General features: G+C 43.3%; 1 protein-coding gene across 1 annotated transcript; it reads left to right on the top strand.

Moving 5' to 3' along the window:
* Positions 1-926: 926 nt before the first annotated feature.
* On the top strand, positions 927-1,376 carry LOC136459044 (heavy metal-associated isoprenylated plant protein 28-like). The gene has a single exon (XM_066458946.1). It carries the CDS (start codon positions 927-929, stop codon positions 1,374-1,376), a length of 450 nt encoding a protein of 149 aa, XP_066315043.1.
* Positions 1,377-20,368: the final 18,992 nt, after the last annotated feature.

Genomic DNA, 20,368 nt, shown 5'->3' with positions numbered 1-20,368 from the left:
TATATTTAGCTTGTCGATGAACGAGTCTTTATTAAAAAAAGTCAAAAAAAGAAACTGATGAACATTACTACAGCAGAACACAAATCGAAATCTGAGGCTAAAAGGATCGTTTTTTTTAGCAAGGGCTAAAAGGATTGGTGAGCTGAAGCACGGGAGCATAGTGGGTCTGGAGTTGTAACCCAGCCCATCTAAACATGTTCATTAGGCTGGGAGGCCCGCAAACAAATATAGCCAAGTTTGTTGGGCCACCGCCGGGCGCCGCCTTGTGTTCGCCAGGCCATGATGGTTGGTACCGAAGAGCGCGACACGGCGCATCGCTTCCGCAGGACCGCAAGTATACCTTTACCTTTACCTTGAGCCGCCGTCTCCTTCTGGCCTCAGCGAGCGTTTGGTCCTCGAACGTGCATGCCAGCGAGGCCCGGCCGGCGGGCGGCTGCTTGCGTGTGTTTCCATGTCGGCATCGGCGTCGTTTTTTATGCACCGGAGTTGAACGCGGAGGTGGAGCGCGAAGGAAGCAGTCGGTGCCTGTTGAGTACAGAAAATTGTTCGTCAACTCCTTGGCCTGCCGACCATCAGCCATGGCACATGCTCCCCGGAGCGGTAACCGTTTATTTCAAGATCGTCAAGAACTCCGGATGAGTATATACGGGGGATACATGCACAACTCGTTGACGCAGAAACAACCTGTATTTCATCACCACCAAGCACCAGCTGAACAAGAATCGCCATTGCCAACACAGCCTGATAAGATACCTGCAGAACTGCAGAAGTGATCGATCCATACGTACAACTCCAAACACGAAAATGACGGTGAGTTTCCGCGCTATATATGCATGCGTTTTTCTTGTAACAATCTACTGGGATCCCTGCTGTGTCTTACGTACTGATCATTTCATCTGCTGATACATCACTTACAGCTCGTGGAGATGTGCGTGCACATGGACTGCCCCGGGTGCGAGAAGAAGATCCGGAAGGCGGTCCAGCGGCTGGAAGGCGTGCACGACGTGGACATCGACATGGCGCAGCAGAAGGTGACGGTGAACGGGGACGTGGAGCAGAAGAAGGTGCTCAAGGCGGTGCGGCGGACGGGCCGGCGCGCCGTCCTCTGGCCGCTGCCGTACGCCCCGGGCGCGGCCGCCGGCGCCGCGCACGTCCTGGCGCAGCAGCAGCTCATGTACCAGCCCGGCGCCGCAGGCCTGGCGCACGCCAGCCACGCGGCGCGGCCCACGTCCTCGTACAACTACTACAAGCATGGCTACGACGACTCCCGCATGTACGGCGCCTACTACCACCACGGTGCCAACTCGGCCGTCGCCGGCACCAGGGCCACCGACTACTTCAGCGACGAGAACGCGCAGGGGTGCTCCGTCATGTGATTGACAGGATCCCCATGTCAGACATGTAAAAATCAGATGTATAATCTGTACCAATCACATATTACATCGGAAAGATTTGTTACAATTTCTTCCTCACTAGTAGAGAAACGACTTTTGATTCAGCTTGAAATTTGGCTTTAGTCCCGATATATTTCGTGCCCGGGACTAGAGAGATCTTTAGTCCCGGTTTGTAGGTCCAACCGGGACTAAAGGTCATGCCCAACGGCTACTGCGGCAGACTTTTGCTGCAGAGGACCTTTAGTCCCGGTTGGAGCTACCAACCGGGACTAAATGTTAACTTTTACTCCCGGTTGGTCCCTCCAACCGGGAGTAAAAGTTTACTCCCGACTAGAGGCTACGCCCAGGATTAGAAAGGAACCTTTAGTCCCGGTTGCTGTCTTCAACCGGGACTAAAGCTTGTGTGCTTAGCCGAAGAGTGACGTACTTGTGTGCTGGGCCGGGACTAAAGCTTGTGTGCTTGGAGTGACGTACAAGTAGCAATAAGAAACGAAGAGTGACGTACTTGTGTGTTTGGCCGGGAGTAATTGTGTGCTTGCCCGGGAGTAAAGCTTCAGAGAGTACTTGTGTGCTTGTGTGCTTGCCCGGGAGTAAAGCTTCAGAGAGTACTTGTGTGCTTGGCTGTGACGTACTTGTGTACTTGTGTACTTGTGTGGATTTGAATGATTAAAAAGGCACCTTTAGTCCCCAACCGGGACTAAAGCTTGTGTAACCGGCAGTCTTTTGAGCTGACACCGATGCAACTGAACACGACCAAATCAATTAGTCTCGGCTGGTATTACGAGCCGGGACTAAAGGTATACATTTAGTCCCGACTGGTATTATCAGCCGGGACTAAAGGTCTTTTAGTCCCGGGCGCTTACAGGAGCCTCGATGGGCCGGCCCAGTACGTAATATGCTGGAATTGCTGGCCAGTCCCACCTATTAGCACCACCTCGCTTGCTCAGAAGAGTGAACGCTAACTTAAAAGCTCAGTTCTCGAACCATGCAGCACGAACTTGAACAGGATTGTACCGCTGATCCTTGACTAAATGTCCTTCGTACTATCGTTTATACAAAATGTTGAACATTATAAACGTACGTATATTCTAGCAGCGTAGAATGCGTATTCAAAAACCAAAATAAATCATCAATTAAAAATAGGAAAAAAAGGAAAATAGAAATAGAAACAAAAAAACCTAGTAGCAGCGTGAAAATAGAAAAAAGGAAAATAGAAATAGAAACAAAAAAAAAGGAAAAAAAACTTTAATCCCGGTTGGTATTATCAACCGGGACTAAAGGGCCGGTCTACGTGGTCAGGCCGGGAGGCCTCTTTAGCCCCGGTTGGTATTACCAACCGGGACTAAAGGTGGACTTTAGTCCCGGGCGCGAAACCGGGACTAAAAGAGAGGCCCTTTAGTCCCGGATTCGTGCTCCCGATTCTAAAACCGGGACTAAAGGAGGTTGCGAACCGGGAGTATAGCTAGGTTCTGCAGTGGTGCCTATTCTAACAGCCCCTCACGATCACAGCTGATTTATGTTGAAATTGTGCTTGAAATTCTCTAATTGTCTCACTGATATTGACTTGGTAAATCCATTTATTTGCAACTTAATCTCATGAAGAAAACACGATCTCAAGTGATTGTCTCTAATAATTGCTTGAAATTCTCTAATTCTCTAATTCAGCAGATTTATTTCTAGTAAGTTTCTTGACACTTGTTCTTTAACAAGGCCATATGTGTTGTGGGCATCTTTGTTATACCGTGTGATTCTCAAAAAACAAGACCTTACCTTCACTGGAAGATCACACATGATCTCAAGTGCTCCGGCTCACGAACTTCAACTCTCATGGCCGCCTCACATCTACAAACAATGGGATCACTCTTATATGTGTGTCTGTCATGCCAACACATACCCCTAACACAAACATCTCACACTTGATCCTCACATTCTGCTCTCCTTGAGCTCCATACTCCACTCCACTAAATTCATGGCCAAAAGACACAGGGAAGACCCCTGCGGGTGAGGGTGGGGTGGGGTGGGGGGGGGGGGGGGGGGGGGTATTTTTAGCCCAAACCAAGGGAGAGAACCGTTAGCAAACAATGCCAAAAGTGCTCAAATTGTCACATGTAAAATACACAGACCGGACAATCCGCATTCTTGGGTCGGATAGGTTCGGTGTGTTCATTAGTATAGTGCACCTCTAACTGCTAGTTCTGACACTCTAACAGCTAGCTGGTGTCATCGTCCTGACAGTGTCCGATGCTCACATTCTTTTCCCGGCCAGTTTGTCCCTTGAACTCTTGCATAGCGATCCTTCAACAATCAAAGACGACTTAGAAGATTGCTTGGTGCTCACATATTCATTTGGCTAGACAGCCCTTTGAGTATAACTCAATAGTGCCAGCAAACCTTAGCCTCTCTCGATGTGACCATGATTGTCCGGTGCACTCAACTTCTCTTGGCCGGATTGTCAGGTGCATTCATTGCATAGTGCCCTTCTCTAGCCGGACTCGGCTCCAGATGTTCAATGAGTGCAATTTCTTCTCCACCGTATATGTTTCCTGAGTGCATTCTTTTCTAATCTCATCTCTAACTTCCTCATATGAACTCTATTGAGGCAAAACATGTCACATTGAACTCCTGCACAGCCAAGCTCTTGGGATCACATGTTCTTCAGGATTGCCCCCACCAATATTGCACACTTGAACATTTGATCGAGCCTTTGCATACTCAAAACATCTTCATGAGCGTAACTCTTGAGAGGTCCCCAACTTCGAGTCTTCACTTGTAACACTTGTTCATCCACGATCTACTTGATCTTGGTTGTTTGTTTGCTCTACTTACATTAACTCTTGATTGCTTTTCATCTTCAATAATCTTGAGTTCTTGATCATCTCGTCATCAACCCTTGGAAATGTCTTCATCTTCTTTGCATTGTAGCCTAACGTTAACTCTTGATCCTCTAGTCCATACGCTAGCCACACATGCCAAGTTGTCCTTTTCATCAATACTTGTGTACACGTTTTCATGTCCATGCCTTTTGGCCTAATGTTAACATATTTCTCCAAAACATACATGTTAGTCAACAAAGAAAAATTGTCATCAACCATCGACACCGCTTACCTAAGCAGCCCAAAAGCTGACACACCCATGCAGCACCCCTTCGATTTTGTACATGCTTCCTAATTGATGCTATGCTGATCCTTTGTGCAGCGCTACAACTTCGACCATGTCAGGTGATTTGCAAATAACAACTCCATCGCGCACGGAGGATAATCTGATGACATAGAAAGGTATGGGGATTGATGTGCATCGCGTGTGTATATCATATTTTTTCGTCCATCCTCTTTGTCCTTGGCCTGACAATATCCACTTCAACCATGGCCCATGCCTTGACTTAGTATTGATCTTACCATGACTTCAATCAATGTTGTCTTCGTCACCTTCCTCGTGCACTATTGCCTTCTATATATGTGCATGCACTACTACACTCAGACCTTTCACAGCCACGTCGTAACCCCCATCGCAGCCGCATTTTGGTCTCGGCAGTAAGCTGTCGACAGTGATAGTCAAAGCCATCACCGTCGTCATCTGAGACCGACTGTGGTGTACACTACACCGCCGTATTGGCTTATCATCCATCAGTGATAAGGTCCTTACTTCCATCGCATTGGAGCATGGCCCGGCTGTGGGTATACACTAACACTGCCGCATTGGTAAATTATCTGCCTATGTCGAGGCTATTCAAACCGTCATGTGGGCACATCAACCACCTGTGTAGTGGTCACTAGCACCGTCACCTTGTACTTCGAACCGACTATCTGTGGTGCGGGTTCGCTATCCCTTCGATGGCCGAGACGTCTATGTAGAGGTTAACACTATCGCCGCTTCAGCGTATGAACCGCCAGTACAAAGGTCATGGTCACCGTCGCCTTGCACCACGATCCGCCTTTGATGATCGTTTAGTCGGTGTCGGTTTACTAAACTATTCGGCGATGATATACTTTTGATCTTTGCCGCATCATACGTATAACGACGGTGTTGGATGTTTGCACCACCACCGACGGTGGTGATAAGAAAACAATGAATGACGCTTACATCCGACGGTGACAAAATCTCATCCGGTTTCACAATAGTTACTAATTCAGCTGGGCCCTTAATAGCTTCATGAATACAAAGCATACAGATATATAATCATTGTATCCAGAAATCATGTTCACAAATAAGAGTACTTTTTACAATAACAATGGACGCTACCATAACATCTTTCTCAACTAATGTGCTAACACAAGCGGTACATAGAGCATACTAAAGGTACTGATCTATACAGACTTACATAATAAAACGACGTAGTTGTGCTCCTTCTATGTGGCACTCCTGCTTGCAAGGCAAAATGAATATAATTAGTTGAAAGGTCCTTGTTTGGTTTTGGTAATTGAGTGACAACCTAGGTGGACTAATTGTGTTTATGTGAAATACACAGGTGATTAGTCCACAAGTACATGTGTGTGAGCAACATATGCCGTGAAGGTGAAAATGGTTTGGAGATGTTGCAAAGCTCACACATGTGATGATGAAGGAGCTTATTGCACATGAGACATGACATTGAGTCATGTGATCAAGGTGGAGAAGATCAAGACAAGACTTGGCTTGATGGACCGGTTGCAAGCGTGAAGGGCAAGTCGAAGGCTTTGGAGCGATGGACCGCGTGGCGGTGAAGCTTGAGCAAGACTTGGCGCCGATGGACGAAGGCAACGATGAAAAGCAAGTGAAGTCAAGATCGATGAACCAATATGATCATGTGATGAGATGAAGTGGATCATATCATTGTTGATCATGTTGGTGTATGTGTTGCATCGATATTAGAGGAGATGGAATAAAATGCGCAAGGCAAAGGTATAACCTAGGGCATTTCATTTCATCAGTCATAGGTGTGTAGAGAAGTTGATGACCGGGTTTAGAATAGATGGCCGTACTATCAAGAGGGGCAAACTTGTTTGCATATCGGTCATCTAGTGCCACTTGAGTGATCTAACTTTGCATCATTGCTAGGATCGAGTGGCGTGGCAAGTCGAGTGGCTAATCCTTTGGAAAATATTTGTGAAAAGCTAACACACATACACATGGTGCTGTACACTTGGTGGTGTTGGCACATTTGCAAAGGAGAAGAAGTTAGAGTTGTTGTGAATCAACTTAGAGAAGAGAAAAATGTTTTTTGGTATACTCTGAACTATAGGATGGTCCTTGGATTGGAATACTGTTTTGATCCATTGTGATTTGGATCAAGTATGCATGTGGGATGTGTAGCCCTCTGAGTAAGCTTTCCAAAATGTCCAAGATCATCGAAATCGGAGTTCAGAGCTAAGAGTTATAGCCGTTTTAGTGCCGAAAGGTCTGTGACCGGACGCTGCGCGAAAAATGATCGGACGCTGGATTCCAGCGTCCGGTCAGTGCTTTTAGCGTGTCCAGAAGTGACCGGACGCGTCCGGTCGCTGAAAAACATTGTTGGAACCTCTCTGTTAGTGACCGGATGCTGGGTTTCAGCGTCCGGTCGTTATGACCTGCGCGTCCGGTCGTCCCGAATCTTGTCCAGTGAAGGGGTAACGGCTAGTTTAGCCCATGGAGCTATAAATAGAAGTGGTGGCCGGCCTTGGGCTGCTAGCTGAGCACCCTCATGCCTATGTGGCTTATGTAGGAGTGCTTGGATGCCCTCTAACTCACTTGTGCTTGCAAGAGTGCGAATCGATTACGAGTGAGTATGATTCTAGTGCGTTGCATTGTGAGATTGCATTGAGTGGCACTAGGTGATCGAATTGTAAGCCGGTGGTGCTTGTTACTCTTGGAGGTTGCCACCTCCTAGATGGCTTGGTGGTGGTCTCTGTCGAAGCCCGCAAGAAGCTTGTGCGGTGCTTCGAAGAAGAGCTTTGTGAGGGGCATTGTGCTCACCCCGCGGGAGCCGCGAAGAGCAACTCTAGTTGAGCGTGTCATTGAGCTACCCTCACTTTCGGGGTAGGTTCTTGTGGTGCCCGACGTGCGGGCTTGGTGGGTGATGCCAATTAGCCGCCGAACCACCAAGTGAGCGGTCGACACAACGGGGACGTAGCGTGTTGGCAAGCACGTGAACCTCATGAGAAAATCACCGTGTCAACCTTGTTCTTCCCATTGGTTTGCAATCCCCTTACACAAGCTTGTGATTACTTTTATATATATTGTGCTTGTGTAGTTACTCTTGTAATTAGTTAGCTTGTGTAGCTCACTAGTTACCTTCTTGCTTGTGTAGCATAGAAGTAGCTCTCTTGCGTGGCTAATTTGATTTGTGTAACCTTGTTAGTCACTTTGCTTAGTTTATGCAGCTAAGTATTTGCGCTCTCTAATTTGGCATTAGTTGCCTTGTTATTGAGCATTGCTAGTGAGCTTAGTTGCCTTTGTGCTTTTGCTTACTAGCATGTGTAGGAGCTCCCTCATTGCTTGAAATACTAGTGACATAGGTTTGTGTGACCTTGCTCCTAGAATTGGTTAGGTGAGCTCTAGTTAGCCCGGCACCTTTGTTGCTTAATTAGTATCTTTGAAAGGTGCTAGAAAACATAAATAGAGGGGTGTAGTCTTGGCTAGACCAATAGCTTTAATTCCGCACTTGTTTCAGTTAGTCGACGTGATTAATTTTAGAAAGGACTATTCACCCCCCTCTAGTCCACCATCTCGACCTAACAAGTAGTATCAGAGCCCGGTCTCTCATTTGTGGTCTTCACCGACCTGAGAGGATGGCGTCTAATGGGCTAGATGTTTGTGAGGCACATATTTTTTATGGCACAAACTTTGTACTTTGGAAAAATCACATGCTTGATCATTTTCGTGCAAAGGGACCTAAATTTTGGTGGGTTGTCACTAGTGGTCTCACCCATGTCTTGGATCATAGAACTCTAACCAAAGCTCAAAGAGTCCTCTATGAATTTGATGCACATGCTTGTTGTTTTCTATTGGATGCTTTATATTTTGATTTGATGAAGCAAGTAAACTACAAGGGGACCGCTCGTGAGATATGGGAGTCCATCAAGGAAACCTTCGGTGATTCCTCCACATGGGATGATGGCAAATTCAAGAAGGAGGATGAGCCCAAGAAGGAGGTGCATGAGGGTGTCGAGCATGATCACAATTTGGTGATTGTGAAAGATTGCTCCACCTCACGGTCAAGTGATGATGATGATGATCGATCTACTACAAGTTCACTTGACAACGTTGATGATGATGCCACAAGTGTTGTAAGTGATGATGCTACCCCATGCACACTTGATGGTGATGATGGTTCATGCTCAAGCCATGATGATGCTACTACAAGCCCAACCACCACAACACATTGTCTCATGTCATAAGGTGACACTAAGGTATCAAATGATGATGTGGTTGATCATATTGATTCATATGATGAGCTTGTTAGTAGACTTGCTAGCATGACCATGTCTTTAGAAAATGAGAAAGCTAAAACATTGAAATTAGAAAATGAAAACTCATTTCTAAAGAACTCTCGTGAAGAACATAAGAAATTACTTGATGCATATAAATCTTCACTTGATGAGCTTAAATTGAATCATGAGACACTACTTACATCTCATGATGAATTATTAGAACAACATGCTTCTCTCATTAAAGTATTTACAAAGAAACTTAAAAACAATGAGAGTTCATCACATGGGTCAATTGATAAATCACATACTATTGCTAACCCTTGTGATGTAGGCAAGAAGCATGTATCCACCTCTTGTGATGATTTATTAGATATGCCATGCTCTTCACAAATAGATGCTTGTTCTACTTCTATGTCTTATGAGACTAACCTTTTGAAGGAGAACAGTGAGCTCAAAAGTGAAGTGAAGAAATTGAGTAGTAAGTTAGAGAGGTGCTACAACTCAAAAGTCACCTTTGAGCACATATTGAAGACTCAAAGAAACTATGGTGACAAGTGTGGCCTTGGCTTCAAGAAGAAGATGACAAAGGGCAAAAGAAAGAGAGAAAGGAAGATGAAGAAGCTACAACAAAGAAAGCTCTCTCATATCATGTGCTACCGGTGTCATGAAGCGGGACACCTTGCAAATGGTTGCCCAAACATTGAGAAGCTCAAGAATATAAAAGAAGAAGAGAGGCTAAAGCATGTCAAGTGCTTCAAGTGCCGCACTTGGGGTCATCTTACCTCAATGTGCCCAACCAAGCAATTAGTGAAGCAACAAGTGAAGCCTCAACCAAAGCCACAAGTTGAGCGAGGGAAGACACCCCAAGAGCAAATCAAAATCAATCATGAAGATGGTGATTTGATGATAAAGAAGAAGAAAACAAGAAGGGGTGGAAAGGCAAGGCAGCCAATGCAAACTCAAGGTGCCAAGATGATGAGCAAGAATGAAGATGAGAAGAAAGATTATGCTTATATCAAGTGCTTCAATTGTGGTAGTATGGAACACTTTGCCTCTAAGTGTCCTACCAAGCTTGAGAAGAAGGCTCAAGCAATCCATGGGAGGCAAGGCAATGAGAAGCACCACATGAGCAAAGAAGAGAAGGCTCAAGCAAAGAGAAAGTGCTACTCATGCCGGGAAAGGGGACATATGGCACATTCATGTCCCCTAGGTGATATTTCTAAGTCTACTTCAATTGTTGATAATAATGTGCTTAGAAAGGATAGCAATGGTACCTCATTGGTTGCAATTTCAAAACATCCCGCTATTCATACTAAGGCTATGCCTAAGTATGTTGCTCCTAATTTGAGAGGACCCAAACTTGTTTGGGTACCATCAAAAAGTGGATGATTAATTGTAGGTACCATCGGCATTGGAGACTTGATTTAATTGTGTTCATATTAATCATCATATGTTGAATCAAGCATTGAAGCTTAGTGCATATCTAACCCAATGCTAAATGAAAATTGAATGAAGTCCAAGTACTACAACATACAAGTGTCATATTCAAGTTGGGGTGATTTATTGGAATATTTGATGACTTGCAAATAATTGAGTTGAAGCTTGCTAGTTGAATGATCATGAGCTAACCAAGGTATATCTCTTGTTGATCATTTCATTTGGGTGCATATGAGTTGATTGAATTGGATAAATATACAATGTTGCTTGCTATGAGATGTTTGAATGGATAATTGCTTAGTAATCAAGTTTGGATTGATTTGTGTTGGATAAATTCATGAGATGACTTTTAGTAAGTGGTTTGAATGGATATATGTCTTATGGAAGTATTCAAACAAGTTAGTATCAAGTTTGATTCATATTTGATAAAGTATAGCTCAATTATTGAAATCTATCCTATATTGCAAAATCTGAGCTAGATGTGAACTTAGCCATGTTTGAGAAATCAAAACTTATTGGATTGGTATGAAAATTGGTGTACATGCTCTAGACTTATGGTATAAGATGCTGTAAAATTTTCATGAGAATTGGATAAGAAATGCTTCAGTTTTGGAGTGGATCTTGTCAGCTATAGTGCAGCAGTTTTCAGCATGTAGCAGTGGTGGAAGAATTAAAATATGGTAGCAATTTAGAAGTCAAATGGAGCTCAAATTTTTACAGCTGCTAAGATAACTTAGTATTGCACACCTCCATCAAATTTTGTGGTATTTGGATTTGTACTTTGGGAGATATGCTTATTTCTTTGAAGGGTACAAAATCTATCAGAAAAGTGACAAATGTTGGATTGATCAAGAGTCACCTTGATTGAAAGGTCCTCAAGTTGGAAACATGTTTACAAGTGTTTGAGGTACCTAAGTTTGGTTTTGAGATGATCTAGAAGCATGACAAGATATGAGTACAAGGCCATTTGATTGTGAAGTGTACTTTGCACACATTTGGTACTCAAATTGAAAGATCAAGATCAAACTCAAGATAAAGTTAAAAGGTTAAGTTCTAGTGACTATTAGAAATCATTTGATAGAAAGAAAATAATTTAAACAAGAAGAAAGAAAAGGACTTAAAGAAGGAATCAAGTTCACTCATCAAGTTAAGTCCATCACTTGGATCAATCAATCAAGTTATTTCAAGTGAGTATCAACAATGGTTCTTGAAAAGATGTCACTTCTCCCTAGTGTAGGGGCTTGCCACCTATGTGTAGGTAAATCAAGTGTGGTACTTGGAAGGCTAACATGGAAGTGGTGATCCGAGGAACATTTAAGATGCTTAGTTGAAGCAATCAAAATGGTTGATCAAGAAAAGCAAGCAACACCCAAAAGAGAGCTAATCATGATATTTTAAGTGGTATTCTCAAATTGATACTCTCATGCAAGCAAAGATCAAAAGATAAAGCAAGTCAACCTACAACAAGATAGTGTACTTGATCATAAGTGGTATTCATTTCATATAGGGTGAAGAATGAAATTCAACATGGTATCAATTGGTCTTCACCAAGCTTATAATTGGACTTCATATTGCTAGTGGAGTAATGAATTAGAATCTATATGACTATCCTCTACTCCAACATAGCAAATGTATCATTATAATGTGCATGAATCATTTCATCCCTTACTAGTATGCGGTTAGTGTATATAGTACATGCTTCATAGGATCATGCATAACAAATGAAATGTTTAAATTCATAGCCTACCGCTATTGTTTGAATGATTACTTGATCTAGTGGTTAGTACATGAATTTGTTCATGAGCTAGTGAACCCAAGTACTTGACTTAATTTAGATTGCTAACAAGTGACAAGTACAACATTGATAAGATAACCCTTGCTAAGAGGTGTGAAGAAGCTTGTCATTGGTTCAAACTGAACTTGGAAGCTTAGGCAAATCATTTTAGTTCAAGTCAATCATAGAAGCTCATGATAGTGATAAGAGTACAAGCACAAGACAACAATGCAAATGGATATCTAGTTTGTTTCAAATGGTATCTAGACTCAAGTATTTTATCAAGAATCTATAAATAATGTCTAGATTAACTCAAAAGTGATATCCTATAAGTGGTACTCATGAAGATAGCAAATGTTCAAGAAATGGTCTTTATTGATAAATCAAACAAGTGGTTCCATACTAGAAGATTTTTTCAAATAGTATTCACTTCCTACAAGTGGTATCTATACATAGTATCAACCATGAAAGACGACTGGTTCCACAAGTGATCCTCAACTTTAAGTGATTATCAAATGAAGAAGTGCATCTCTCACCTACAAGAGCTCAAGTGTATCAAATGCATGACCCACTGCTATCACAGTAGGGGGAGGTGTCCCACAAATTGATCACAAGATAAAAAATCTTATGTGTGGTATCTCAAGAAGCCCTACACAAGATACAAGTGGTACAAGCTACAAGTGGTATTTACAAATGATGTCATTCCAATAATCAAGTGATGTCCATAAAAAATACAAGATTCAAGCCTCAACCATCTACCCCCAAATGCATACCTTTGCATCAATGAGAAGCACACCTTTTATAGAAATTGATGATAAAGGGGGAGAGATTGTACAAAGATATGAAAGCTTGATTGAATGGGGGAGAGATTGTACAATGGGAGAGATGAGATATAAAAGAAATAGAGGTTGGACATGGACAAAGAGGAGAGCAACATTGAAGAAAAGAGATGGATCAAAATTCTTGGACAAGAGAAGCACACTAAGTAGGGGGAGCAAGCTCATGAACTTTGATTGATTGCATTTGATATGTGCATATTCATGTGCTTGCTTGCATTGCATAAGTTTTCATATTCAAATATGCATGCTTGTGTGGTGTATGCTAGTTGTAGAACTTGAACGATGATTTGATAACTAGCACACATAGGATGATAGCTAGACACTTGGTATGCTTTACAAGTAATGCTAGTATCTTATTTTTAATGTTGATCTCATGAGGTATCTAGTGATTTTATTTCCAAGTGACATCTAGCTAACCATGGTGCTAAGGATGAAGTTAAAGGTGCAACTCCGATTGGTATCACACTTCAAAGGTTTATTCTATACACCTTAGCATCATTCGGTAGTAATTACTCTCCCACAATTTCAATCTATGCATATGTGCAAGCTTTAAATTAAATACTCTAGCACATATGTAGGGGGAGCTAATACTACCATTTCGGGTTTGTGGTACTTATCCAAAATCATTTTTACATGGTAAAATTGCTTGGGCAAGCAACATGAATCAAAAGAGCTTAATTCCATATCTTTATAGAGTTGTCATCAATTACCAAAAAGGGAGAGATTGAAAGGTCATTGTTTGGTTTTGGTAATTGAGTGACAATCCTAGGTGGACTAATTGTGTTTATATGAGATATACAGATAATTAGTCCACAAGTACATGTGTGTGAGCAACATATGCCGTGAAGGTGAAAATGGTTTGGAGATGTTGCAAAGCTCACACATGTGATGATGAAGGAGCTTATTGCACATGAGACATGACATTGAGTCATGTGATCAAGGTGGAGAAGATCAAGACAAGACTTGGCTTTGATGGACCGGTTGCAAGCGTGAAGGGCAAGTCGAAGGCTTTGGAGCGATAGCCCGCGTGGCGGTGAAGCTTGAGCAAGACTTAGGCACCGATGGACGAAGGCAACGCTGAAAAGCAAGTGAAGTCAAGATCGATGAACCAATATGATCACGTGATGATATGAAGTGGATCATATCATTGTTGATCATGTTGGTGCATGTGTTGCATCGATATTAGGAGGAGATGGAATGAAATGTGCAAGGCAAAGGTATAACCTAGGGCATTTCATTTCATCGGTCATAGGATGTGTAGAGGAAGTTAATGACCGGGTTGAGGATAGATGGCCGTACTATCAAGAGAGGACAAACTTGTTTACATATCGGTCATCTAGTGCCACTTGAGTGATCTAACTTTGCATCATTGCTAGGATCGAGTGGCATGGCAAGTTGAGTGGCTAATCCTTTGGAAAATGTTTGTGAAAAGCTAACACACATACACATGGTGCTGTACACTTGGTGGTGTTGGCACATTTGCAAAGGAGAAGAAGTTAGAGTTATTGTGAATCAACTTAGAGAAGAGAAAAATGTTTTTTGGTGTACTCTGAACTATAGGATGGTCCTTGGATTGTAATACTGCTTTGATCCATTGTGATTTGGATCAAGTATGCATATGGGATGTGTAGCCCTCTGAGTAAGCTTTCCAAAATGTCCAAGATCATCGAAATCGGAGTTCGGAGCTAAGAGTTATAGCTGTTTTAGCGCCAAAAGGTCTGTGATCGGACGCTGCACGAAAAATGATCGGACGCTGGATTCCAGCATCCGGTCAGTGCTTTTAGCATGTCCAGAAGCGACCGGACGCTAGGAGAGTCCGGTCAGTGATGACCGGACGCGTCCGGTCGTTGAAAAACGTCGCTGGAACCTCTCTGTTAGTGACCGGACGCCGGGTTTCAACGTCCGGTCGTTATGACCTGCGCGTCTGGTCGTCCCGAATCTTGTCCAGTGAAGGGGTAACGGCTAGTTTAGCCCATGGGGCTATAAATAGAAGTGATGGCCAGCCTTGGGCTGCTAGCTGAGCACCCTCACGCCTATGTGGCTTATGTAGGAGTGCTTGGATGCCCTCTAACTCACTTGTGCTTGCAAGAGTGCGAATCGATTACGAGTGAGTATGATTCTAGTGCGTTGCATTGTGAGATTGCATCGAGTGGCACTAGGTGATCGAGTTGTAAGCTGGTGGTGCTTGTTACTCTTGGAGGTTGCCACCTCCTAGATGGCTTGGTGGTGGTCTCCGTCGAAGCCCGCAAGAAGCTTGTGCGGTGCTTCGGAGAAGAGCTTTGTGAGGGGATTGTGCTCGCCCCGCGGGAGCCGCGAAGAGCAACTCTAGTTGAGCGTGTCATTGAGCTACCCTCACTTTCGGGGTAGGTTCTTGCGGTGCCCGACATGTGGGCTTGGCGGGTGATACCAATTAGCCAGCCGAACCACCAAGTGAGCGGTCGACACAACGGGGACGTAGCGTATTGGCAAGCACGTGAACCTCATGAGAAAATCACCGTGTCAATCTTGTTCTTCCCAGTTGGTTTGCAATCCTCTTACACAAGCTTGTGATTACTTTTATATATATTGTGCTTGTGTAGTTGCTCTTGTAATTAGTTAGCTTGTGTAGCTCACTAGTTACCTTCTTGCTTGTGTAGCATAGAAGTAGCTCTCTTGCGTGGCTAATTTGATTTGTGTAACCTTGTTAGTCACTTTGCTTAGTTTGTGTAGCTAAGTATTTGCGCTCTCTAATTTGGCATTGGTTGCCTTGTTATTGAGCATTGCTAGTGAGCTTAGTTGCCTTTATGCTTTTGCTTACTAGCATGTGTAGGAGCTCCCTCATTGCTTGAAATACTAGTGATATAGGTTTGTGTGACCTTGCTCCTAGAATTGGTTAGGTGAGCTCTAGTTAGCCCAGGCACCTTTGTTGCTTAATTAGTATCTTTGGAAGGTGCTAGAGAACATAAATAGAGGGGTATAGTCTTGGCTAGACCAATAGCTTTAATTCCACACTTGTTTCAGTTAGTCCAACGTGATTAATTTTAGAAAGGACTATTCACCCCCCCTCTAGTCCTGCCATCTCGATCCTAACATTAGTGCATCCTTCAGATTGGTAGCCAATGCACCATGAAACCCCTCTTCTTCATCTCTGATCCACAACCTGAAACAAAGCAGCAGAATTAATAATATTGAACATAGCATTCCTTTAGTTAACAAGCCTAAAATTGGCCTATACATACATAGAATGAAAACAACTCCCTATTTGAAACAAAGATTGTCGTGATGACGAAATACAACAAATGCACCTTTACTGCTCTACTAATGACTCCTATGAACAAGGGAACATAAGAAAGATAGTAAGGCCTATTCATATGGAAACGCCCTCTTGATCTACAAAAGCGGATGACACGGGCATGGATGACATGAACCTTTCTAGCGGTCTATGTCATATGCAATCAGTGTTCTATCCTTACCAATAAGGAAAATAAAATTCCTATTATGGGTGAACTATAATCACTCTATACTCCTCATCACAAAGCTTAGAACCAACTTTAATATTCATGTGTCCAAATAGTTCTTCCATGTCCACAACATGCTTTAATCTCCAATTATCAGTTCCATAGTCTTCAAGCATTCACATTAAAAGCCAAGACATATTGTGAAAATCAGCACGTCATACACATATAGGTGACCCTGAGCTTGATGGATGGACATTTCAAGCACCACATGGTTTACAAATTGTCCTCCATGTCTTTCCCTCCATATCCACAACAACTATCACAGAGTACTCAAACATTTGCATAAGACCACTAAGAAAAACACTTCTTGATTTTGAACGTAGAACAATACCCTCGCCCCATTCAGATTCCTTAAAGATCCATGCTATAGTTTTAGATGAGTAGATCTTCACACCTACGCACACCCTCCACCTCAACAAATTCAATCACATGAAAGTACGAGGATATTGGGTCAAAACCTAAGCGAGCCTGACCAACAGAACGGATGCTATGCGGCAGTACATGCCATTTGTGGATCATCGTAATGCAGACAACATAGCGCTATAATCCATCAGGCCCAGCACACCAGCAAGGGACAAGGCCGCTGCAACAATCTGAGACTAGGACTTTTTGAAGGGGAAAAGGCAAGAAGGACAAGGAGGGTCGTTCATAGGTGATGCTGGTGAAGTGGTGATTTCCCTTCCACCAGCTGCCATAGAAGAAGCCGATGACAGTATATGAAAGCTTCTTATGGAGATAGGAGTCAGAGATGACGCGCTTTTAGGAGCGACAGACACACTTGCAGCAGCACAAGGATCGGACGGGGAGGTAGCAAAAGATGTTAGGAAGCACATCGTCTGAGAGCTTGTCCACTACATTCCTCAAGTTGGGGGCCTCCTTCATCCGGAAGGACACCACCAGCCGAAGAGATGAGGCTGCCCTACCATCAAATTGCATCAATAAACATTAGTAAGGAGATGAGTTTTGAGTAGAAGGGACGGCAATGCAACTAAGGCCTTATTACACTTTCCTTTGGATCTAACGGCGGTGAGCACGAGTGGCAACGCCAGTGATAGCAGTAGCTCATTCGTCGATGGATCTGCGCAGGCAAGCCAACAATGTGCACCAACGCAGAGCAAGAGCTGAGCAGTGGTGACGAGCAAGAGCGGCGATGACAAATAGCAGCAATGAGAACAAGAAAAGCTATGTGTGGGGGGAGGGAGGGGTGGCAGGTGTGGGGGTGTTGGGGTAGGGGTTGCTTGCTCTCTACATAACTTTTACAACACGTGGGAATCAAACATTCATCAGTTCCACGCGGGAGGGTTCAAATGCAGGATTGAAAATTTTGCAACTAAGCGGCGGTGAATGCAAAGTACCATCACCAGTGCCTGGTTCCTAGTACCACTTGGAGACCTGCGTATGATATAGAGATAAATAGTAAGGCACACAATTTTAATGTTTGGCATTGAAACAAAGCAAAACTACGCACTTATAAAACTAAGAAAAGCACAATTCCAGTACTCAAATTGAAAGGAAGCCAACTTGAGTTCAATGGTGAATAATAAGGCACACAGATTTATATTGAAAGATAGCCAAACTGCACTTAGAAAACATAAGGAAAGCATAATGCCGGTACTCTCGGATTGAAAGGAATCCAACTTGAGTTCCATACATTCATACCGAATAAGTAGGTCGGCACTACCAAGCTAACAAGCATGCCAAAAGCTAAAATGCAGATACTAATTAGGCTGACAAAATGCAAAAGTTAAAAGGCCTTCATATGTACATCATTGGTCGCATAATTAATCATTCTCCATGCAGATCCCTAGTTGACCTCCATGGGATCAGTTGTGAATCTCCATAAGATCCTACATATTGTTGTCGGCCCCCATGGGATCGTTGTCAATCTCCATATCATCCTGAGCCTTGACCACTACAACTCTGTCCACATCCATTGGTACACTTTCATTTAGCTCATCGACTTTGTTCACAAAGCACTGATTCAGGTGAATCGGTACTGAGGACAATAAGGCTCACAAGCTACACTCCATAGAGATAAAAGGCCACAAACTCTAGAACGAGAAGATGCATTTTCATCTGTAGATCTAAGAAAATTATTATAGCTAGGTTGAAGGTGAAGGAGCAGATAGCACAAGAGAGCAATACAAAGGAATATAGAATCCAGTGAATGAGTAGATCCAGTGCAGTTACCTTAGATCCAGATGGAGCTAGAGAAGCAGGGACGGTGCACTTAAGATTTAAGCACCGATGAGGTTGGAGGTGAAGGAGTAGTGCGCACTGAGAGAGGCTGCCTTTCGTCCGACGCTAGCAAGGTGAAGCAGAGCAAGGGAGCAGAGTGGGGAATAGATGGGAAGAAGGTGTGGTAGGACCGTAGGAGAGTGTATATACAATTCAATAAATTGGTTGCCCCTATACCAGGGCCTAGCATTCAGGGAAGTAGGATGCCTCCAACACATCAATTGATACTTGGATGTACTAGCATTTATAGGTTCAATAAATTGAACACCTGGTTAATCACCTTGCATTTAGTTCAACAAAAGTTGTACAAAAGTGATAGATTTCAATTCGATACATAAATTGATACTTGAATCTATTGTGGTGATGAACTAAGCAACTTGCTAATGAACATGCCAAGAACTAAGGTAAGTACAAAATCAGTGAAAGAAGAACATAAAGCACATTTCTTTCTCAAAGGTACAAAATCTTCATTATCTTCGTTGGAACTCTAGCCATTTCTTCAATCTATTGCATAATCTCTTCCACCTCCTGCAGTTGTTCTTCATTTGCTCTAAGCATTGGCCTCCTGCCTTCAGCTCCCAAATCTTGTTACATAAATCCAAAATCAAAGTATTCAGATATTTTTCATATGGGGGATCATACCACTCATAAAACCTGCAATCTAAATCGGACTACGAAAAAAATGAAATTACCATAAGTACAGTGGGATTTCAGCATTTGCATTGCAAAAATAGAATGAACAAGAAAGAAATCGAGTTACATTATATGCCCTACAGCATCTATGGTATCGACTGTCCTAGGTTTCCATCACTCCATGAAATCCACCGAGGCGTCTTCAAGCCGCAGCAACACAAAAGTGGTGGCTGGTATGCATAGGGGTGGTTCTCGACATGGCACAGGATGGGAGGCCACCTCTTGTTGTAGCCTCCTCCACTGGAAGTCGGTGTTCTTCTCGTGACGGTGCCCTAGGATGGTGCAGACCACTAGGAGGAGTTAGAGCTAGATGCAGCCATGGAGCAATCAGGGCTCAAAGTGTTGCACACTCTGAGTGAAGAGGTCGGCCAGGGTCTTTTGTCTACGCTTTTGCCTCCCGCCAAGGCACCAAAACATCCTTGAAAACCCTCGCACTTTTGCCAAGATGAAATGTTGTGTCACCTGGCAGTTCAGGGTACTGTTTACATCAAAATTTGGAGAGAGAAACGTGGGAACTCGAAGCTTCTAAAATTGTGTCGATCAAGGAACCGATTGCATAAGGATTGATATCAACTGATTCAGATACGACTCTGGAATCGGATCACTTTAGATGACATCAGTAGATAGCGATGATGAGCTACGGTTGGCCCCTAGGACACTACATGTCGGATTCTACAAAAAGAAAAAGATTAGGGATCCAAGTTAACTTAAATTAGAATGTTTTCGTCTATGCCAAAGATTGTAATGAGTCATGCTCGAGTAGGATTCATGTCTAGGCTCCGGGTATAAATGTTGGACCCCCGGCTATTGTAAAACACACAATCAATCAAATACAAGTTCCTTACTTTTTTTCAGCTCCAGTCACCCCTTAGGAGTAGGAGTAGAGTAGATCTCAGGCGAGTTCTTTAGTGAGCAGGGTTGCATCGGTTCGGCTGACCTCTGGCTTGTCTGTAAGTACCGTCATGGCTTATACTTCTGTTCGTACGGCTACATCGATCCGGTCGACCTCCACTATGACTCTGTATAAGCTAGTTATCAACTCTTATTTAGTTCAAGTACGGCTGTATCAATTCGGTCGACCTCCACTGCTCGAACTAGATTAAGGTCAAGT

This window comes from Miscanthus floridulus, chromosome 6, assembly GCF_019320115.1.
Source record: "Miscanthus floridulus cultivar M001 chromosome 6, ASM1932011v1, whole genome shotgun sequence".
Taxonomy (NCBI): domain Eukaryota; kingdom Viridiplantae; phylum Streptophyta; class Magnoliopsida; order Poales; family Poaceae; genus Miscanthus; species Miscanthus floridulus.
This window is presented reverse-complemented; position numbering and strand designations above follow the sequence as displayed.

Bases quoted from the DNA above. Each gene is read 5' to 3' on its own strand.
- LOC136459044 (XM_066458946.1), top strand. From the start codon at position 927: ATGTGCGTGCACATGGACTGCCCCGGGTGCGAGAAGAAGATCCGGAAG.